General features: G+C 41.4%; 1 protein-coding gene across 2 annotated transcripts in view; it reads left to right on the top strand.

Moving 5' to 3' along the window:
• Window positions 1-10,063: 10,063 nt before the first annotated feature.
• Window positions 10,064-22,351, top strand: part of PANK1 (pantothenate kinase 1) — a 45,531-nt gene continuing 33,243 nt past the window's right edge. The window contains exon 1 of one of the 2 annotated variants that reach the window (XM_019739082.2): window positions 10,064-11,023. In XM_019739082.2, coding sequence (XP_019594641.2) covers window positions 10,309-11,023 — 715 coding nt within the window. In that variant the 5' untranslated portion in view covers window positions 10,064-10,308. Of the gene's footprint in view, window positions 11,024-11,637; window positions 11,879-22,351 lie in introns of those variants that run through there. The other variant, XM_019739091.2, reaches the window with a different exon arrangement.

A 22,351-nucleotide genomic window follows, 5' to 3' on the forward strand; every position in this document is an offset into this window, starting at 1 on the left:
CCTCATCTTTGAATATATTTGCTTGGTTCATAGTCATACATGGTACAGACATGATTAGTAGGTTGCTTTCATCAGTTACTGTTACAACATGAACATTTTTTCATCTTGCTACATAGTCTTCATAATGATCATTTTAAAGACTATATGACATTCTATCTAATTGACCACATTCCTCCATCCACTCAGACACCCAAGCCAGAAACCTGAGCTACACCTGGGTTGCTCCTGCCATTACTCTAGTTCGGAACAGCCTACTCATTGCCTAGATTACTGCAAATGTTTCCTGACTGGTTTGGGCTCTTGCCTACATTTTCAGCCTCACTTACCCCTCCAATCCATATTGCCTGTGTTCCCTGAAAAGCACATGGCCTAGTGTATGGGGGTTACTCAGTCTAGAATAACTCACCTACTACCCCTCTCCTCTCCTGTCTACTTCGCAAACTACTACATCTCCTTTAGGGTTGATGTAAACGTTGCCTCCTCCAGGAAGCATCTCCTGTCCTCTCCATAAGGAGGAAGATGCTCCCACTTCCACATTCCTAGACACCCTTATACTTTTCTTCATTTTATATTGTACTTCTCATGCGTGCTTCATACTTATCTCTCACCAGGATAGGAATTATGTCCTATTCAATGTATTATTTCCAGCATGCCAGCATCTGGCACATAGTAAGTCCCAGTAAATATATTTCAATAACTTAATAATTATAACTACTGTGCTAATTCGGCATTATTTTCCAGACACTATTTAAATTGCTTTTCACATATTACTTCACTTAATCCTCTAAACAACCCTGTAAGGTAGGTACTATTATTACCATTTTAAAGATGAGACACTGAGGTACAGAGAAGTTAAGTAACTTGCTCAAAATTACACAGCTAATAATTGGCAGGACCAGGATTTGAACTTATGTAGTGTGACTCTGACTCTGGAGTCCATAATCTTAATCATCACTACACTGTACAACCTCTTAAACAAAGAAAGTAAACCATTCCCCTTTATTGCTGAATACATTGGTTACTTGTAACCAATCTCTCTTCTCTCTCTCTCTCTCTCTCTCTCTCTCTCTCTCTCTCTCTCTCTCTCAGATGGCACTGTAACACAATTGTATATATATAGCTTATTTTCCTTCTTTTGAACTTGGATTAAAATAAATTGCTATAAATTGCCATGAGTAGAATTTAAAGATGCAGTACAAGCTGAGTCCATTTTTATGAATCTTCATATGTCCACTTACAATTTTACTAAACATGATGTAGCTTGTGCCAAAGAGGTGAAAGTGTCAAGACCAGCAGCCATGCCAGTTGATACGTGATCAGGCTGATTGGGTCAAGTACTCTGAAGAATAAGGATAACGGCAGGACAAGTGCAAGAAGGTGCAAGCTGGTATGAACAAGCCTTGGCCAGCAGTTGGCCTAACTTCACAATACAGCTTTTGATCTAATTTTAGGATGAAAGAATGGAAAACACTTCTATGTTCCTTCTTCTCAAAAATGTCCAAGCTTTAATAATTTAGTGGCTAAATTACAGTGCCAGTCTTCTCAATAACAGTCTTTTATGCCATAAAGGAGATTAATCTAAGCAGTCTGAATACACATTTTAAAGCCAACCACCACATAAGCCTTACTACCCTGAGAATGCCATGTTGCGAGGAAGCCCAGACTAGCCCAACAGACAGAGATAGCATATGGAAAGAGAATGATGACCAGCCAGCCCAAGGAAAATATTGGTATACAGAAGGAGCTCCACCCATTCCAACCAAGGTGCTGACATGAAATGAAGAAGCCATCTTGGACATTTTACCTCTAGTAGACATGATGTGGAGAAACACTGGGATCAAACTGCAGCCAGAATTAAACCTTCAGATACGCGGCCCTAGTTGAACCATTCCATATATCTATAGCCATTTCAGCCATCCCAGCTATCCCGTCATCATGAAATAGACAAGTTATTTCCCCTGAGCCCTGTCCAAATTCCAGATACACAAAATAAGGAGCATAAAAAAAATGTTGTTTGGGGCCGGCCCGGTGGCTCAGGCGGTTAGAGCTCCATGCTCCTAACTCCAAAGGCTGCCGGTTCGATTCCCACATGAGCCAGTGGGCTCTCAACCACAAGGTTGCCAGTTCAATTCCTTGAGTCCCACAAGGGATGGTGGGCTGTGCCCCCTGCAGCTAAGATTGAACACGGCACCTTGAGCTGAGCTCCCGGATGGCTCAGTTGGTTGGAGTGCGGGCTCTCAACCACAAGGTTGCCGGTTTGACTCTCGCAAGGGATGGTGGGCTGTGCCCCCTGAAACTAGCAATGGCAACTGGACCTGGAGCTGAGCTGTGCCCTCCACAACTAAGACTGAAAGGACAACAACTTGAAGCTGAATGGCACCCTCCACAACTAAGATTGAAAGGACAACAACTTGACTTGGAAAAAAGTCCTGGAAGTACACAGTGTTCGCCAATAAAGTCCTGTTCCCCTTCTCCAATAAAATCTTTAAAAAAAAAAAAATGTTGTTTAGTGCCACTACACAAACAAAAACCTTTCCTTATTCATTATGGGATTTTAAAAAATATTTGAATGATAAACACTGGCTGAAAATAAGTGATGTCTCTACCCTAGTTGTTAAATTGGCTCCTGTGTAAAAAGCAGTTGCTCACCATTGGCATTGACTTTGATCCAAAGTCACATGTCTATGAAAGATAAATAAAGTCCCAGAGACCTACTGTACTGTATGCCTGTAGTTAATAATACTGTATTGCATACTTAAAAATTTGCTAAGAAGATAGATCTTATGTTAAGTGTTCTTATCATAATAATAATAATAAATAATAAAGATAGCAGAAGGAACCTTTTGGAAGTGATGGATAGTTTTATGGTATAGATTGTGGTCATGGTTTCACGGTGTATACTTATCTCCAAACTCATCAAGTTGTATGCATTAAATATAACAGCTTTTTGTATGTCAATCATACCTCAATATAGTGGTTTCAAAAATAAGTAAACTCATAGATACAGACAACAGAATGGTGGTTACTAGAGGGGTGGGAGGAGGAAGAAGAGGGTAAAAGGGATCAAACATATGGTGATGGAAGGAGACTAGACTTCAGATGGTGAGCACACAATAGAGTATACAGATGTCATATTGTAAAGTGTACACCTGAAATTTATGTAATGATATTAACCAATGTTACCCCATCTAAACTGGCCCCCACTTCCAGTTAGTCTCTTTCACTTCATTCTGTTTAATTTTGTATCACTTAACCCAATCTGTATTTATTCATTTACTTGTACTTGTTCATTTTCTGTCTTCCCCTGCTCACCCCACCACCCACCCCCGAAAAACATATGCTCCATGATGGAAGGGACCCTTTTTTGCCTTGCTCGTCTCTATAACCTCAGTACTTTGAACAGTGGCTTGTATATGGTAGCATCATTTAAAAATATTTGTTGAATAAAGACACAAAATAGAGATTGCTATAGTAGAAATTGTTATAGCTAGGAAATTTTTACAAAGGGAAAATAGACTTTTTTGGAAACAAGAATCTGAGATACTAGACTGCAAAAATATTTTCGTGAGAAATAAAGGGACCCAATAATTGTTATGAAAGGCAATGCTATATAGGGTGGAATATTGGATCAGGTGTTTACAATCATGGTGCAAAGTCTGCAGGTAATGGGAAATACACTGCCTTTTGGGAGGCACTACAGTTGAGTTATGAATTGTGCAGCTTCTAGGGCTGCCCAGAGCTGAGTTCAAATGTCAGTTATGCATTGTCTGCTGTGTGAACTTGGGCAAGTTAACGAGCCTCTCTAAGCTTCGGTTCCCTCATCTGGAATATGAGGTTAATAATAGTTGCCAATTCACATGTGTTGATTAAAAAGTGTGCTTAGAGTATGCTTAGTGCAGTGTATAGCATGTAAGGACTCAATAAATGTTAGATAATAAAACTATTAAATTTTTGCTAAATCCAGCTCCATTCCTGAAATTATGCCCAATACTGGGGTCACGCTGATTATACCTTATTAGCTTTCTAGGTAGCCACACTCCCTCCCCCTTCACCAAATCATAATTAATAGGTGCTCAAAAAAGATTAGTGACTGACAAGAAGTTTGTTCATGTGGGCTGTGTTTCACTCCTGTACACACAGTTATTACTGGTAGTAGCAGCTGCTGATGCTAAATTTTTCTATCTCTGTTGACTGGAAAAAAAACAAAAAAAAACAAAAGAACCTTAAATAGGCAACAAAAGTATTGAGTAGAAAATACTCCATCACCAGAGAGAAAAGCAACCAATATAGAAGAAAAGGAAAGAGAAAGAGATTGGCCTAATTCGTCTGCAATGGTTCATTCCAGTGAATAATTTTCCTTACATTTGATTTGCCCTATTGAGAGGGACAGGGGCAATTCATTCTTTCTTTCAGCAAGTATTTAGGAAGTGCCTACCATATTTATGATAAAGGGTAGACTAAGAACACCTCCTCCACACACACTTCCACCTTGGCTAACTTCTATTCAATATTCAGAATTCAGCTTAAATGTCATTTTGTCTGTTTTGTCTGCTGAAGACTAGGCCAGGTCACCCCGGTATGTGTCCTCATGGCACTGCTAGTCTTTACCCTTTTGCACTTTGTAGAATGCACTTACACCTTTGCTTTTGTGGTGATTTTGTGCGTAAGGCCTGTGTCTTTTCTGTAATCTAGATAAGGGCAAGAACTTCGTCTGTTTTTGCTACAAGAATATCATGATCAGAACTATATTTTCAAAGGCTCATTCTTTATAAAGTGTAAGACCCAGAGAAAATATAGATAGGTCTTGCTCCTTTTCTGCATATTTTATCTTGCATGTTGAAACCACTATGTTCCCTGTTGCACAAACTGGAAACATGGAAATCATCCTGCCTTACCTCTCCCTCATACTGCAACTGGTCACCAAGTCCTACAGATTCTACCTTTAACTAATTCTTAAATCCACCTGATGATATTCTGAATGCGGTATCCTTCACTCAGCCCCTTGTCACTTGTTATCTCGTCTTTCCCAATAATCTTCTATCTGATCTCTCCCAACTAGGGATCTCCTCCCCAAGTCTATTCTCCAGGCTGCTACCAGAGATCCTTCTAGAATGCAAATCCAGTAGTTTTTCCACAGCCTAAAATTCTTCAGTGGTTTCCCCTGGCCCTCAGGAAAAAGTCTATAAACTCTTTCCTTTGGCACAGAAAGCCAGCTGAGATTTGGACCGTTGCTCACCTCCTCCCTTTATAAGCTGTTCTTCAGCCTTGTTGAATGCTTGGCAGTTTCCCAAACATTCCACAAGGTTTCAATCCCACCTGCAGAGTCTTTAGCCCCTCCAGTTCTGAATGGATTTCCTTCTCTGAAGGAAGATTTCTTCTCTGAAGAAATCTGGTTGTTATTGATAATTCCGTTTAAATGTCGTTTCCTCCCTGAAGTCTGTTTTAACATCTATCTCAGCACCACCTTCCTCCTCCATCATTGCTTACTCGAGAGTCCTCTGGAGTTACTTGTATAAGTAATGTCCAAACCTGTAGAGAATTTTTATAAGTTTAGTTAATTTTTATAAATTTAGTTAAGCCAAACTGACAACATGCCAGGAGATCTGAAATGCTCTGGAGAATGACAGTTTTGCAGTTTTCTTTTAAACATTTAGAATTAGGGAGGGAATGTAAGGAAGATTACATGAAGGTGGGAGACAGCAAAGGACAGGATAATTAACAAGACTATGTGCCCCCTTGAGGGTGGTCATGCCTTGGAGGCATCTGAAAAAGAGGCATTCCCAAGGTCTGCTAAAAGATAAAACCTTTATAGGCCAGGAGCATCACTGCCTACCACAACCTACTCAGTTAGGAATTTATGATCAGACCATTCTGTGTGGTTACTTTGGTTAGATTTATTACATAGCCCCCTTTTCATCCACACCTCCCATGGCACAGGTGGCACACTTTGCTTCGTTCATTGTTTCTCCAAGCAAAGACCATGTGCATCATAATCCCATTAAAAATTGTTACTGTTTCATTTCTTTAATTTAAAGTATATTTATTATCATCACCCTCATCACTATGCAGATGCCTATGCTCCAAACCTATGGCATCAGTCTATGGACCTGGGCCCAGAATCTGTTCTTAAAAAAAATTCCCTAGATAACGTTCTGTTTCTTGATCAGGTGCTGTGGTTACATGGGGTGTTCATTTGTGCAAAATTCATTGAGCTCAACCTTAGGATATGTATACATTTCTGTGTGTATATTATTTTCAACAAAAAGTTAAAAAGTAAAAACTTTCTGGATTATTCTTATGTACAGGGATATTGGAGAACCCTTGACTTCCGACTCTCTTGATGAATTATAAGGCCCTAGAGTGCAGTGAAGGCATCTATTTTTGTCTTTGTGTTCTCAGCATGTTTTAGTGTCTGCAGTTTGGGGAAGGAACAAGCTTTCCCCTACCCCTAAGGTTCTTTTGGCTGGTCTAATAAACAAATAGACCTGAGACAGATTAACAAGAGAAAAATAACCAAATTTAATACATATACACATATGTATGGGAACCCCCACATGCATGTCAGGCGATAGAAAGGGGGATTGAGGTACATAAGACATCCTGAGCAAGGAATGAGGTAATGCACCTTGGGGCCTTAAAACTTTGCCCTGCCCTATAGATAGTAGTTAAAGGAAGGACCCGAATTTTCTATTGAGTCAGAAGCTAAAATTGCCTTTAAGTCAAAGTAGTCTGCATACTGTAAGGGTGAAATCCAGGGAATCCATAAAGCAGTTAGACTTAGCTAGTTTGCAGTTTAACTCACTGCATGGCTTGCTATCTAGCCACCTGTAATGAGACTTTGTTTGCAGTTTGATCCATCCTGATATTCATCTGTTTTCTTTCTGTTTCTCTCCTTGCTGATTAACTGAACTCTGTTCGTTCCCTTTCTCAAGGCTACCCATACCTCGTTAATTTACAAATCCTAACCTAAAAAGAACAATTAATTCTCAGGTGCCCGGACACTGGAATCCAATTTACAACTTCTTGCCGTTTTTACTGGTGATGCATTAAAGCACAGGCCTCGATGGCCGAGTCCAAGTCTGAGTCCAGAGTCCGGAGATAACATCAGTCTTCAAACAGACCAGACCCCAGGAAGGGATGTCAGCCCCCAGATCCCCAGACTTTCCTGACCAAGTCCTCCTTTCCTATATAAGAAAAAGCTAACCTAAAGTTAGGTGCAGCTGTCCACTCTACCCCAGCAACTCTTACCTCCTATCCCCCTCCCCCGCACCCCACCAGTGTTTCTCTCCTTATTACCTGAGGCAGCCATCATCTTTGGACACTGCCATGGGCATTCTCTGTCTGCCTCAACTTTAATACAAACTTCCTTTGTAGAGTCTGTGAATGCTTTCAACTTTTGTGAATGACCAGGGGTTAATTCCACACCACAACACATACCACTGAGGCATATCTGGGGGTGGCTCCTTCTGAACCCCCACAGCAACATAGTACACACTTAATAAATAATTGGCAAATAAATAAATGAATGAACAGAGGGAGGGAAGTGGCTTGTGGGTTCCTTCCACCCCGCATTCTCTCCAAACATGTGTTCCATGCCCCTGCTGGAGCACATGATAGCTCATGCCTCAAAGTTACACCTCCGACACACACCCCTGAATAAACCCGTGAGATGCCACCGTCTTCCTCCCTACCCCATGCCAGGTGTAACTGATCCATTCTGACAAGGGCAGGAGAAAGGAAGCCGGTGGAGGACGTTCTGTCCCCAGTACCAGCACTTCTGCCCTACCTGGATCTGAGCCACCTGGCTCAGGCCTTCCTCACCACGTCTGGGGATGAAGCTGGCGAGATGATGTCCTTGGAGATTCTGCATTGCTAAAGCTTCTATTTGCATCTGGGATGTAAATTGCTACCTAAACTACTCAGTTTAAATTATGTAGGAATTTGAAAACTATATATTTGAATATTTAGGAGTAGCAACAGAGACTTTTTAAAAGCAAATTTACAGTAGAAAGTGAGAGATGCCCTGCGTGAAGTATCACCTAAGTCATTTATTCAGTTACAAATAATTACCAAGAGCTGCCTAGGGCTATAATTATGAAGAAGACTCATCTGCCTTAATGGAGATTACTGTGTAGTGAAGGGAGACAGGAAATAAAATAATAATAGCTAACTTTTTCATAGTACTTATGATGTGTGGGGCACTTTACCTTTCATCGTTGTAACAATTCAGTGATGTTCTATTACTATCTCATTGTAGAATTAAAACTGATAAGAGTTGTTATGGGGGTCTCAGCTCTTCTTGCCTACGCAGTGAAGAATCAAAGGTCAGCAAGTAGGGTTTATTAATGATACATATTCAGGGAAGAGAATGGGCCTAGCGGAAGTGGGGAAGAGAGAGAGAGAGAGAGAGAGAGAGAGAGAGAGAGCGCGCGAGCGAGCCAGAGAGCTCAAGGGCCAGGGGCCAGAGAGAGAGCCCTTGTCCCGAGGACTTCTAGTTTGCTGGGTGGGGTGGGGATTAGATATTGATTTGGCAGGAAAAGGTGGTACATGCTCTTCCACAGGAGGGTGTGACCCCCTAAGATGGGTGGAGGTGGAGGTCTGTTGACTCAGATCCTTATCTTGCTCCAGACTACCTCTTGCCGTATGCTGTAAAAACAGGTCTGTGGCTGGAAGCAGTTAATTGAAGCTAGTTAGGAGCTTTCTCTGTAGGCACTGTGGGACCCCTTCCACCCCTCCTCCTCCTCCATTTTCTAACTTCTACCTAACAGTCACAAAGGTAAAGTATAGGGAGTAGGGAGACCTAATCTAGTCCTAAGAGTCAGGGAAGACATCTCTAAATATAGAAGATTGAAGCAGAAATCTAAGGATTGAATTGGAATCCAATAGACAAAGATATCGGGGGAAGAGAATTTCAGGCAATTAGAAACATCAGATGCAAAGGGATAATCATTTGTTTGAGGAACTGAAAGGCTGCTTTGTAGAGGGGAGCACAAACAGCCCAAGATAAGGCAGGAAAGGTAGGCAGGGGCCAGATCACCTAGGTTTTTTTCTCTGTTGTCTTCAAAGATAAGGTCAGGGAAGCGGAGTTAATTAGAAGATTTAGGGTTTAGCCCTAGCTTTGTTCTTAATAACCTCAGCCATCTCTCTGTGGCTGTTTCCTCATGGGGGTGAGGGGACGCGGAAATGAGTGGATGGACCAGAGCTCTCAGGTGGCCACAGGTTCTAAATCTGATTCTAGGTAAGGCTCTGCTGGAAGGAATTGCCAGATTGAGCCATAGGCCCCAGCTGCTGCTGAATGCACGGGAGGCCTCTGACTCTTCCATAGATTAACAAACGATGGAGAACATCACACACAATAAACACAGCTATGAACTTGACTTGCTCTTGCTCCCCTGGTTTGAAATGGTGAACAAACAATAACAGTGTAATAAAGATAATGACCTCTTTTGAGCAGTTACTGTGTGCCAGGATTGTACCAGGTACTTTTAGGTAGTCAAAAACTGAAGCCTCAAAGGGTTACACAACTTTGGGAAGGTCCTCACCACCCAAATTTGTCCTGCCAATGGAGCATGCTCAGTCCTGTTTCCTATGGCCAGGTGTGTTAACTTGAGCAAAGACTTTCTCTGAGTTTGCACAATGGCTAAGTTGAAATTTGAACCCAGTTTTGACTCCCAAACTGAGGGTGTTGACCACCATGCGATGTTGATGATGCCCTACGTCCTTAAAAGACAGGCAACTTCTTACGCTATTAATAGAATGACATTGTCTCTTCAAGTCCTTTCTGGGTGAGGAAAGTGCTTTTTATAGCTTGGAACTGCTTCTGTTTACTTGGTCTCTTCCAACATTGGTTAATCCTGCCTACAGCTGTGTCCTTCACTGTCCTTACACTGTATTCCTAGGTTACCTCCTGCAAAAGACAACTCCCCAAGACCACATGGTGTTTGTGTCGGTGCCAGCAAAGAAATATCACTCCTCTCCTAATCAGCCTACCTTTCTAAAAATAATTGTTCTCCGCCCTCCCCTCAGGCTTGTGAGTAGTTTGGTCACTTAACCAAACACACGCACACTCACAAAGGTTTCAGGGAGGAGGCAACAACGTGAATGACCTTGCAAAGGCATCTAACCCACTGGGGACAGGATTAGCAAACCTGCAACCTTTACAAATATTTATCGGCTTCCCCCGCCATTCCTCCGGAAGCAGCCCTCCTCTCTCGCGCCGGTCTCGCCCAGTCGCTTCTCGGCTCGCTCAGCCATACAAAGCCCAACCCGCCCATCTCTTCTTTGCAAACCCAGAGAACTTCAGTCCGCATGTTGAAACTCGTCAGTGGCGGTAGCGGGCAGGACTGGGCATGCTCAGTAGCGGAGGCTGGTCTGGGAGGCGAGGGAGCCGCGTTTGAAGTCGCGCGGCCGGGAGATTTGGGGGAGGCGAGCTGCGGGGGCCCTGGCTGGGGGTGCGCCGGGATCCCCGATTCCGCGCCCGCGGTGGGCATGCTCCAGGCCGGCGCGGCGGGGTCGGCATGCGGGGGACAGGACGCGGAGGAGCTCGGGGAGCCGGTGGGAGGAGCGGAGGAGCGCCCGGCTCGCCTTCCCCCGCCGCCCGCTCTGCGGGTGCTGAATCGGAAGCCGCAGGGAGGATCCGAGGAAATAAAGACGTCTGAGAATGACTCCCAGCGAGGCCGCCTGAGGCGGGGCCCGCGCGCCGCCCCGCCAGCCTCCGGCATGGGCGACTACGGCGGGCAGCCGGAGCGCTCGGCCCCGCACACCCCGGGGGATCCCGCCGGCGCCCGCGCTGCCGCCGTGAACGGGCTGCTGCACAACGGTTTCCACCAGCTGCCGGTCCAGCAGCCGCGCTTCTTCAACCGGGGATCCGTGGGCGGCGGCGACGCGGCGCCCCCGCGCCTCCTGCTCCAGCCCGAGCTCCAGCCGCAGCCGCAGCCGCAGCCGCCGCCCGCTCAGCACGACTCGCCAGCCAAGAAATGCCGGCTGCGGAGGAGGATGGACTCGGGGAAGAAGAACAGGCCGCGTAAGTCCCACTGGGAGGGGAGCGCCGACGCGAGGCAGGCGCAGCGCGTAGGGCCGGCACCCAGAACCGCGGGGTGCGCGGGGAGCGCCCCAGAGCCCGCTGTCGGAGGGGGCGCTCGGAACTTTTCCTCCAGGGGCGCTAAGCACTAAAGATAGCTACCTGAGCCTGAGCCTTGCTTGCCACTATCTGTAGAATGGGCCGGTGGACACCGAGCCCGAGCCTTGGTCGCGGCTCCATAGAAAGCGACCGCATTGCCTGACTTTCTAATTTGTGGGACAATGCACGTGTGTGAACATTTGGTGGGGTCCGGAGTAGGAGTAAAGCAGAAGGGACCGTCGGAGCTCCCCTTGCCCTTCTCAGAGTTCGTCTTTCTGGGGTTGGCGCTCAGGCAGGCAGCTTGCCCTTTGAATCGTAGACTAGCCGCCAATACCTTGGGTCTATTGGCGAACGCGAGGTCTGGAGGCGTGGAGTTTGACAACCCCTGTTAGACGCTGTTTCTTCGCAGCCAATGAAAGGACCTGTTGTGCCAGACACTCCCACTGATACCATGTGGGCCGGAACTATGTGGACCAATGAGGATTGGAGGTGGATTTTTTTTTTTTTCGGAGCTTGCAGAGATAGAGTTGGGTTTCTAATGGTAATGTACAGCGCAGAACGCTGAAATGCATTATTTCACAATCTAAAGCTTGTACGTGTAAAGTTAATTTGTAAAGAGTACCTTCCCCGCGGGACGTTCTGGGATGCAAATTTGTAGATCGAGTTTAGAACTGGTTTTCCGATCTGAGCTGAACCTCATTCAACTGGTTACCTCTTTCTGGGCGTCTTTAATGAAGCTTATAAATGGCAAAAAGCAAAGTAAGTGGAATGCATGCCAATGAGTGATTGCATTAAAACATGCACCTTTTGCCTACAGGTTATTCTCTTTGTTATAAGGAAATTACTAGATAGGTTTTGGATTTGTCTGTAAAAGCTTGATATTTGTCAAACAGGTTCAGTTTTTTCTGTTTCTGTTTATCAATTTAAACTCTTAGCTTTTCTGTATTCAGTTAAAATCTTCGCGACTTGGGCAAGTATTTTAACCTGACTGTGGGACTTGGTGATTCTGATGCTTGTGTTTTGTAGGTCTGAAATGTTTAGGTTGAAAGTTAAAATCTTTTCTAGAACTTTGAAGCCATAGCAAATTTGGCTATCGTTGTAAGGAAGACATCCAGCACCGGAGTTTGTTTTTGAGACTTGTTAGAAAAGGACCTTCTTTATGTGTTTGATATTAGTTACTTGTGATTTATTAATTTTTTTACTTCTTTTGAAACCGTATTTTAGTTATTTCTCTAACCTATATTACCAAATTGTATGAGAGTTTGCAATATAAATAGCTAAAATATAATGAGAGGACTGTATTGAGTTTTTGTTTAGTATTGATTGCTAGCTTAAATGGTCTATGTTTAATTGAGGGTGTACCACCTCTTAAAATAATATCTGAGGAATTGAAAATATACTCTTAATAATGGCTTGGAGGCAAAGAAAATATAATCTTGAGACTTAGAGACTTAATTTGTGCTTGCAAACCCACGGGGATTATTTTAGAATATAAGAAAATACAATTATGCTTGTGTGCCTTGTGTCATAAAGTGAATGGTTTATATTTAAGTTTAGTGACCATGATGCTTACAAACTTTTAAAAATGATTCATCATAATTGACTTTTCATTATCCTACCGTGTTTTCTGTTCTCAAATCCAAGGAAACATTTCTGAAATATTTTTTACATGTTTGGAGGTACATCTGATGTGTTCACTACCAAAATTTCTTATGTGAACTTAGGCTTAAGTTAATATCTTTATACATGCCTATTAATATTCAGGTATCTTGTTATAAAAAGTTGCTCAATCAGTTGGTATTTAGGTACTCTAAGATGAATCTACTTAGAATTAAGCATATGCCTGTTTTCTTCTGATTCATAGATTTTCCGTGAGCAATTATGTATTATAAAGAGTATTTAAGTGCTTTAAATGAAATTTAAGAGGATGTCAGTGGGGGAAGTAGCAAAGCTAGACAAATAATTCCTAGTTACCAGTTTACAACATCAGATGCCAACTTCTGTCCAAACCAGAAGTATGTTAGGATAGCCACACATCACTTCTCAGATAGGCACCTGGGATGCATGTGTGGGTAGGTGAATTTCTATTTGTAATATTTTGGGTAGAATGCAGTACACATTAAAATACTTAATTTTTTAAAAAACAGTGCATGGAATAAAACAGCTCAGTAGTTTTTGATTATTTAAAAAAATTACATCTGAGCCCTCCATGCAGGAAATATTCACAATCTTATCATTTAAAAATCAGAACAGTACAGGTTGATTTTGCTAAACCAGGAAAGGAGAATATTGTCTACTGTTTTCATCTAAAGGACCATCACCTCACTCTACGATATCCTTGGAAAGCTTTTCCAAGACGGCTTCCTGAAGCTTCCTTGGCTACTTTACCCACTTTTTAAAAGCTGTGTGCCCTCAACCAAGTTACTAGCTCTCATCTTGAAATTCTGGACTTGTTTCTTGTACCTTCAAAATTCTATGGTACTTCGGAGTTGAGAGTTCTTCCGACATGACTTTTGCACTAGTTGTCCACTCTGCCACTTCACTTAGTATTTAATTATGCTTGGTTTTTTGTTGTTGTTCTTGTTTTTGGTTTTTGTCTTTTGGAAGACTGATTATAGATGCTATGTATTTTTTCTCTTTGTCCTTGCACATGAACATTTGATTGATGTCACAGAAAAAAAGGTACAAGTGACATTACCACCTCATTGAGGTAGCTGTTTCCATCTCTACAACAGACTTTGACAAAGTCCTTTGTGAAGTTTCCATAAGATACCAGCTAGGGAGATTCCTTTGGTTTTCTCCTTGGTGCTCTGTTTGAAGCAAACATAAATAGCACTTTATGGAGTCAGCTCACCTCCCAAATATTTTGAAACTAATGATAGTCCTAATAAAATGCAGTGAGTTCTAAGTAGTCATTCAGACCCCAGAGGGCTTGAGTTTGAATTGCAGCTGGATGACCTGGGGCCAGTTACTTAACTTTTATGCTTCAGTTTTAGTATCAGTAAGATGGAGATAATCATACTACCTCATCAGGTTGATGTGAGGATTAAATAAGATAATACATATAAAGAACTTCAATTCCTGCTTGGCTTATAGCAGTTATTCAGTAAATGCCAGCTGTCTTCCCCACAGTACAGAACACCCTCCACCATTAATCCACAGGACCAGATGGTTGAGGTGGCAGAGACAATCTCAGACTGACTTTCATAGTTAAAACAAACAAACAAATACAAAACAACAACAACAACAAAAATAGGCCTAGAATAAGAAAGACCAAAAGGTTTTATTTGATTAGCTGAAATACTTTTGGTCCCATAATTACTTTGTTTACCCTTCCCCCTCAAAATATTGGATAATACAAAAATGTACCAAAAAAGCAGGAGAAAGTACTCACAGTTCCATCACTCAAAACAACAGCTTAAAATGTGCCATATTTTAAAGGCAATACTAAAATAAGGTTTTGGTAACTTTATTTAAATATTTTAACATAAGCATTTTCTTATGGTATTAAAACATCATTTTTAATGATTGTGTTGTTTTCCCAATATTCCATTCTATGGATATACCCTAATGTACTTAACCTGTCTCATAGCTTTAGGCTGCAGCTAGGGTCTCTATATCATTACTAGTGCTACAGCATCACTTTAGTACATAACTCTTCTTACTCAGTAGGTTACTTTTGATGAAATTGGTAAATACGTAACGTACTTTCTGGAGGAGGGACAGAAATGGCACACAGTGGTATATAGATGTTGCCTTGAAATCCTGGATATTTTAGGCTGTTAGATAAGCCACATTAGAGGAGAGGGAAAAATTGGGAAGGACATAATTGTTTGAGTCACTGAATACTTTGCTACAGAAAGGCAAATATTTGAGCATCATCAGAAGGCTGGAGGACTTCTGCCCTTCTCCCTCCCTGTGTGTTGCAAAAAGCAGGCTAAGGACTGATGAGTACGGTGGCCTGGTGGCGGGGAAATTCCGACTTCCCAGATCATCCGTATAGATCACTGGCAGAAGATGGGTAGAGTTCATTATGCACATAACATACTCTTGGTTACAAAGAGAAGAAACCCAAATCTGTTACCATTTTTATCTGGCCACCATTGTGAAAGTACAAGGCTTCAATTTTCTAAATATTGGGATATTTACCTTTGCCACTCGGGCTTCCCACTACCTCTGAATCAGGCTAATTAGAATAAGCAGAATAGAAGATAAATAAGTAGAATTGTTTTGGTTGTATCTGCATCGACTGGATACATGTGCATTTAAAAAAAACATAATCAGCCCTTCTAGATGGATGGGAAGCATTGCAAATTTAAGAACAAAAGACTGAAATGGAAAGCAAGAGCACATTCTAGCATTGCTACTTTCTGGGACGTGGTCAGATCCCCAAGTTTGTCAATGAAGTTGTAAATTATACAGTACACATTGGAACTGAAGATTAAGAATTTCAGGCCCAGCTGTCCAGCATCTAAGTGGTTAAGTCAGGTATCAGGATCTGGCAGACATATGAACACCACTTTTCCCCAAAAAGATCAGTAAGTGGATTTGAACATTAATACAAAGCATATTTTGTTTGGCATAGTAACCAAAGTTAGAAAGAGTGCAGTTAATTGTTAACATGTGGGCCATTTCACAAGTTAATAAAACAAAACCCATCATGCTTTTGGAGACAGAATTAATAGGGAAACAAAGGAGTAGGGGTTGTAATTGACAGGTTTTTGGTTTTCTTTTTTTGTGATAGTATGCCTTGTGTGTGTGTGTGTGTGTGTGTGTGTGTGTGTGTGTGTGCTTTAATACAAACCAATAACCATGAAAATAAAAATAAATCAAGGTTTAACTTCTATTATATTTAATTACATGTGCTTTAACTTTTAATATATAAACCTGTATTCACCCTGGGATGACAATATTCTAAAACAAATATGGAAACTCTTCCCAAAATGGTACACAGAATTTCTAAGTAGACCTTTTCTCTAGATAGTGCAGCTGTCTCAAGCTTCATATCTCATTGCTTAATTTATGATATCTTTTAGATGCTTAGAATTGGCTAATCGTGTGTGTGTGTGTGTGTGTGTGCGCGCTTTCTCCTTGGGAATGTATTTGAAAGCAGCAGATGATTGAAAGGGGTTAGGGAATGTTATTTTTAGAGGCAGTTTCATCAAAACAATGATCTGGACCTCTAACAGATTTCTCTGTAGTTCGGGAAGAAGATGGAAAAACTTATCACAATAGTAGGTACCTACAGTAGTTGCTTTGATTGACTGAATAATTAGAGTAGCTATTATTGAGCAACAGCTGTGTGTGTATTGTTCTGAGTGTGTTTTTATAAAAGCATGCAATTACCACTCCCACTCTGGTTTTTACAGATGAGGAAGGAGAGGCTCAGAAGTGAAGCAACCTGCCCGAAGGCCTGTAGTTAGTGAATGGCAGGACCAAAATTCAAACTCAAGTCTAACTCCATTGCCGGCTAGCTGGCATTCTTTTCTGCCACAATATTAGGTATTTATGTTGGAAAAAAGAAGTATGTTCTGTAAAACTTTCAGAAAAGATAAGTAAGTGTATGCAATTTTTACAGCTTTGGCGAAAAGCTCATCCGTATGTTTGTGGAAGTACCAGTAACATAAAACACTCCCAGCACCCTTTGAGATAGGTATTGTGGTAGATTGAATGTTTGTGTCCCCGCAAAATTCATATGTTGATTTCCTAACCAAGGTGACGGTATGAAGAGGTGGGGCATTTGGGAGGTGATTAACTCATGATGTTGGAACCCTTCTGATTGGTATTAGTGCCCTTATAAAAGAGACCCTGGAGAGCTAGCCAGCCCCTTCTCCCATGTGAGGTTACAGCGAAAAGACAGCCATCTGGGAAGTGGGCCCTCCCCAGACACCAAGTCTGCCAAACCTGGTCTTGGATTCCAGAACTGTGAGAAATGTCTGGTTTATAAACTATCCACTCTATGGTATTTCTGTTATAGTGGCGTGAACGGAGTAAGACAGGTACTATCATGATGTTCCTTCACAGGGAAAGAAATTGAGGGAGGGCTCAAGTACTCGGGGTAAAACCATCTGAGTTCAGATTTTGACTTTGTTGGGCCGTGGGACTAGACTATTCTAGTGGGTTCCCTGGAAATGTGGGTAGTATTCTGTGATGGAAGCACTTTGGAGCCACCAGACCTGGATTCAGATTCTCATTCTACTACTTACTAACAGTGTGAGATTCTTAACTACTTAGAGGCTCGCTTTGTTGAGTAGAGATAACGGTGCTTATCTTTCACATGTGAGGACCAAATGTAGAAACCATGTATAAAGTGTATAGTAGAATGCCTTGACCCTGGTATATACATAGTAAAAAGTATTTTACTATCAATACTATCTACTACTAATAAAGGTCATCTAATATTAATGTGAGTTATTTAGTCACAGAGTCTTGCAAGACTTTCTGAAATCTCAGGATTTCCATGAACTCATCTTGTCCCAACTGAGAACCTTTTGGGACTGAGTTTCAGGTTACCCTCCAACCTGATCTGACCTCACCTCCTGAATGTAGGCTCCCCTAATTCTCTCTGACATTTCTAGAAGGACACAAGTCCTGTCACAAGACGTGACCTCATTGTCACTTTCATAGATTGCCCCACTAACGACTCCTGAGACGAGGACAGCGTCCCTTGCCTAAGAGTGAGGAATGTTGATGACTTGGTGAGTAAGATGACTGTACATTTATTTTCCTGCTAATCTAGTGTCAGGACAAAATTCATTTTTAAAAAGGAAGTATCTTCCTTTGATCTCCACTCTTTGCTATCTCCACCCTTGAGGGAGGCAGATATGCACGAAAGAGATGAGAAGGATTAGAAAAGCGAGCCCTTTTCGTGTATAAAAGCTTCATGAATTGAATACAGCGTCAGAATTCAGAACAGCTGCACCAGTTCTTGGTCCTTCTTTTTAACCCACAGCCTTGCAAACTTCGTCCTGGCAGAGGATGACATGGGTATTTCTGGGCGTCTGTTGCTTTCAAGACCAGCCCGTGGACCTTCTGGTGTGCCTGGCCTTGACCCTACGCTGAATCTGAGTCCACAGGGACTTTAGATAGCAGCTCAGGACAGTCTGGACCTTCGTCAACCTCTGTGACCTGTGGTCAGCCTGGGCAGTGCCAGTTACTAGGAACCCTCTGGGGCTTCTGGGTAAACAACTCCTGGACAGCCTGAGGTAGTCAGTCCAGGAGTGAAACAAGAAGGGATAGACTTAGTTAACCTCAGGCTTGATGTGTGTAAGCAGTTTGGTAAGGCTTCCAGGAAAACAGCAGCACTTAATACATGTTAGGTATTTTTATGGGTGGTGCTGTAAGATGTCCTTCCGTATATTGTCAAAATCTGCCTTTGCATGACTGTACTGTATGTTCCTTAACAATATAGTATATCTAAGACGTCTTCTACATGACAGCTCCTTAGGTATGTAAAGACCATTGTTTAATCTTGACTTTTCCTTGGAGTCCTACCCTATGAAGAACCAAGACTCAAACTGTCACCTGCCAGACTCCCATCACCCATGAGATTCAGTGCAGGTTGTATTGGGTTGTCAGAAAGTGTGAAAGCTAAGACGGTAGGATGCCTTCTTGGGGTTGTCATAAAGGGATCAGGTAAGTATTGCCCTGGGTGGCCTTGAGTGCTGAGATTGAATAATCCATATGGGTACTACAGGGACCAACCAATTTTTATTCTTTTGTGCCCGGCACTGTGCTAGACTCTGGATGAGATACCCAGTGTCATGTGGTTCTAAACTACAGTATAGCCTGAAACCCATTGCCTGGCTTGATTTTATTCATATGCCACGGCACTTCCACAAGTCACTAAACTGAGTCAGAGGACTTGAACATACTTGAGACTACTTACTCTATATTTATACTTCTCCTACTACCTATGATTGATGAAAAAATATATAAAGAGATGCTATGTATTTAGGGGAAAAAGGTAATATCAGGTTGGCCAAGGCGATGTCTCCTATTCTTACCTTTTAAGGAAGGTTCTTACTGTTAGGAAGTGGCCCAAATGTGATTTATTCTTTGGGGTGACATGTAACATTTTATCAACACTTTTAAAGAGTGGAAGGAGTTACCACAGGAGTGCCAGTGGTATGCTGGAGTTGGCTCCTATGGGATCTACGAGCTGACTGCTTACTTCCTAACTGCATTCAACGTCCTTGTGTTGGTAGCTTGAAATTGGCCCTAGTGGGTGTATTTATACAATGAAAATTGGTAAATGCTGAAAATCTGGCTGTATTTTCAGAGCCAGTTGTTAGACATTTATCAGTACACTACTGACTGGGATTCAGGTCACAGGTCACTCAGAGAAATGTCTCAGAGAACATCAGTAATACAAATGAATTATTAAAGCAGTTGAGGACAGAGAATGGGAGGAAAAGGTCAACATGTCCTCTGCTAAATAGGACAATTCCAGAAGATAAGTTAGATGAGGGAAAGGAGGCATTTGACAAATATTTGAGGGCCCACTGTGGTATGAGGGTAGAATTTAGAATCACATTGTTATCTGCCTCCCTTTCTCCCTCTTAAATTCCTGTCTCAAATATAGTTTGGCTCAGTGCTGAATTACCCAATTAGTAGAACAAGCAGGTGTTAGTGTACCAATGCTGCATCAGGGGACCAAGGAAAGGAGAAGAACATCATATGCTGTGTCTTTACACACACACACGCACACACACACGCACACACCAAAGTATTAATCACAGGAAAATCATAACTTTGGGCTTCTTTATCCTTATTTCATCCTCTCACTGCCCTGAATGAATATTTGGAGAATGTTTAGATTAGAAAAAAAATCTTTATTTAGGAAAATTTCAAACGTTATAAAAAAACCAGAGCATAGAGCATAACTAACTGCTAATTACTCATCACTCAACTTCTATAATTATCAACTCATGTCCAGTCTTATTTTATTTTATCTGCTATACGGGAACCTTCCCCTCCCAAACTGGATGATGTTGAAGGAAATCTCAGGTATCCTATCATTTCAATGGTAAATGTTTTCATATATATTTCTAAAGGATAAGAACTCTTTTTTAAAAACATAACCGTAATCTGTTTTGCTGAATAAGTTAACAATGTATCATATCCAATTGAGAGACTATGGTATTTTATGATGCACAAATAGGTTAATAAATTCAGTTGGCTAACCACAGTTGAAATTGTTACATCCTGCTTGTTGATAGATGAAAATCTGATACTGTGTTGCCTCAGAGGATTTATGTGTTATAACAGTACATACCTGTTATTGTCTGTGTCTGATTAATTTTTAACCATTTCTTTATGGCTTGCGATTTGAAACCTCATTCTTAGAATGAAATAGTCCTGTGCCAAAAATGGTGCTTTTGAATTTTTGTCTTAAGATGAAAAGATTAGGAATAGTATTAAAAGAATTGCACCCCTCTCCTCTCCTCTGAAGTCATTAGGGTGGGAGCAGGTAAGCTAGCACTTGTCCCGAAGCCATTTAGGAGGTAGGACTGGGCTCAGGCCTGGGAATCTGGAGGTGCTGGACTCAGGGTTGGACCTGGGGCAAAGAACAAGATCCTGAGTCTATTTAGTATTATTCCTGGGGATCAAATCAGTTAAACATCCATGACTTCTTACCCGTAAACTGCCAGGACTGGTTTACTTTTGTCAGTTTTACGGCTTTTGTCAGTTTTATGAAAAATGGGCTTCACATTCATTTTATGCACCCCTGCCTTCTTTGACAGAATAATGAGTATCATCTAATATTTTCTAAAAATATAGGGACATCATTAACATCAGTTTTTATCTTGTGTTGTATAAGTAATGTTGTACAGAGTGTTCGGGTTTGCTCCTGTTTTTCTGTCAATGGGTATTTGCTATGTATCGGCTGTAACTTTTAGGAGATCCAAATAATTCATTCAAAATTCTTCTTTAAAAATATTTTTGTTTATTTAAAAGCTGTAATTAAAAAGCATACGGTATACCTGATGTTTGAGTGAGAGTTCCTTAACTTCTCTGAGCCTCAGTTTTGGCATCTGTAAAATGGCCATAATACTAGTGCCCACCTCGTTGGGTTATGAGAATTGAATTAGAGATTGCATGTAAAGCTCCTAGCATAGCGCCTGACACATAGTAAGCCTTTAATATTAGTTGATACAATGCTGCTGCTGGGTTAACTCATTATTTATAGACCTTGGAATAAGCTTCTGAATTCTATAAACATTGATTGGCAAGTTTGTAGCCAATCTGAAGTCTTTAAAAAAAAAGTCTGTCCTCTGCGTATATGTCCACATAAAATTTCACAAGCCAGTACACTCCTGCAGTACACGTGCACCACACTCCAGTAAATTTTCGGCAAGTTTAGGCATTTTTACTTGGCAAATGTGCTCACTCTGGCTTGGGTCAGTTATGTAATATCAAGTAAATGGGTAACCTGTCAAGTCCTGGTCATGCTGCCTAAGAGTTTTAGCATTTAAAAGGTTCAGATGCTTTTTGTTTTTTTATATCTATTACAAGCAAACTAATAGGAGGAGTTGTTATTTTTTGTATTCAGCTTTTGTGAAACATTTTCAGTAAATCTTTTCAAGCTCCTGAATCAGTTTTGAATCAAGAAACCCCTGAAATTGCAAGGAAAGCTGTTCGAAAAACAGTTAGGATTTGTACCTATTCACTGAAGCAAGCTTTTCCCCATATTGTGTAATCCAAATAATGTACAGAAATAAATTGGATACTGAAGTTCATTAAACTGCAACTGTCATTCATAAGTGACAGTTGCCCAGCCTTTAAGTTCATCAAAACAGCATCATTCTCATTGATTAACTTTACATTAAATGTATGATGTTTTTTTCTTGGTAAAATAAAGTAATGTAAACAAGATGTTGCTTTTTATCTTTTCGTATGTGAGGTTCAGAGTTAAGATGTAACAGAAAAAAAAAGGTGCCAATCTCAATGATACAGAAGGGCACTATGTCCCCAAACTAAATGGCACCAGATAAATAAAATATTTTAACTGCTCATATTTATACTTTCAAGTTTTAATATCTTTCGCCAATTAGATATTACATCTAGCTGTGCCTTTGAAAAAATGGTTATAGTAAAAAAACATCTATTACTGACTACAGTAATCATCACTATGGTGACTTGCCAGCGATAACCCAGAAGGCAGCTGAGAACCTGAAAGGAAGCAAATGCTTCTGAGTTGGAAAATCAGTGTTGGAAAGTAGATATATT

Source organism: Rhinolophus sinicus, linkage group LG07 (genome assembly GCF_036562045.2).
Source record: "Rhinolophus sinicus isolate RSC01 linkage group LG07, ASM3656204v1, whole genome shotgun sequence".
NCBI lineage: Eukaryota > Metazoa > Chordata > Mammalia > Chiroptera > Rhinolophidae > Rhinolophus > Rhinolophus sinicus.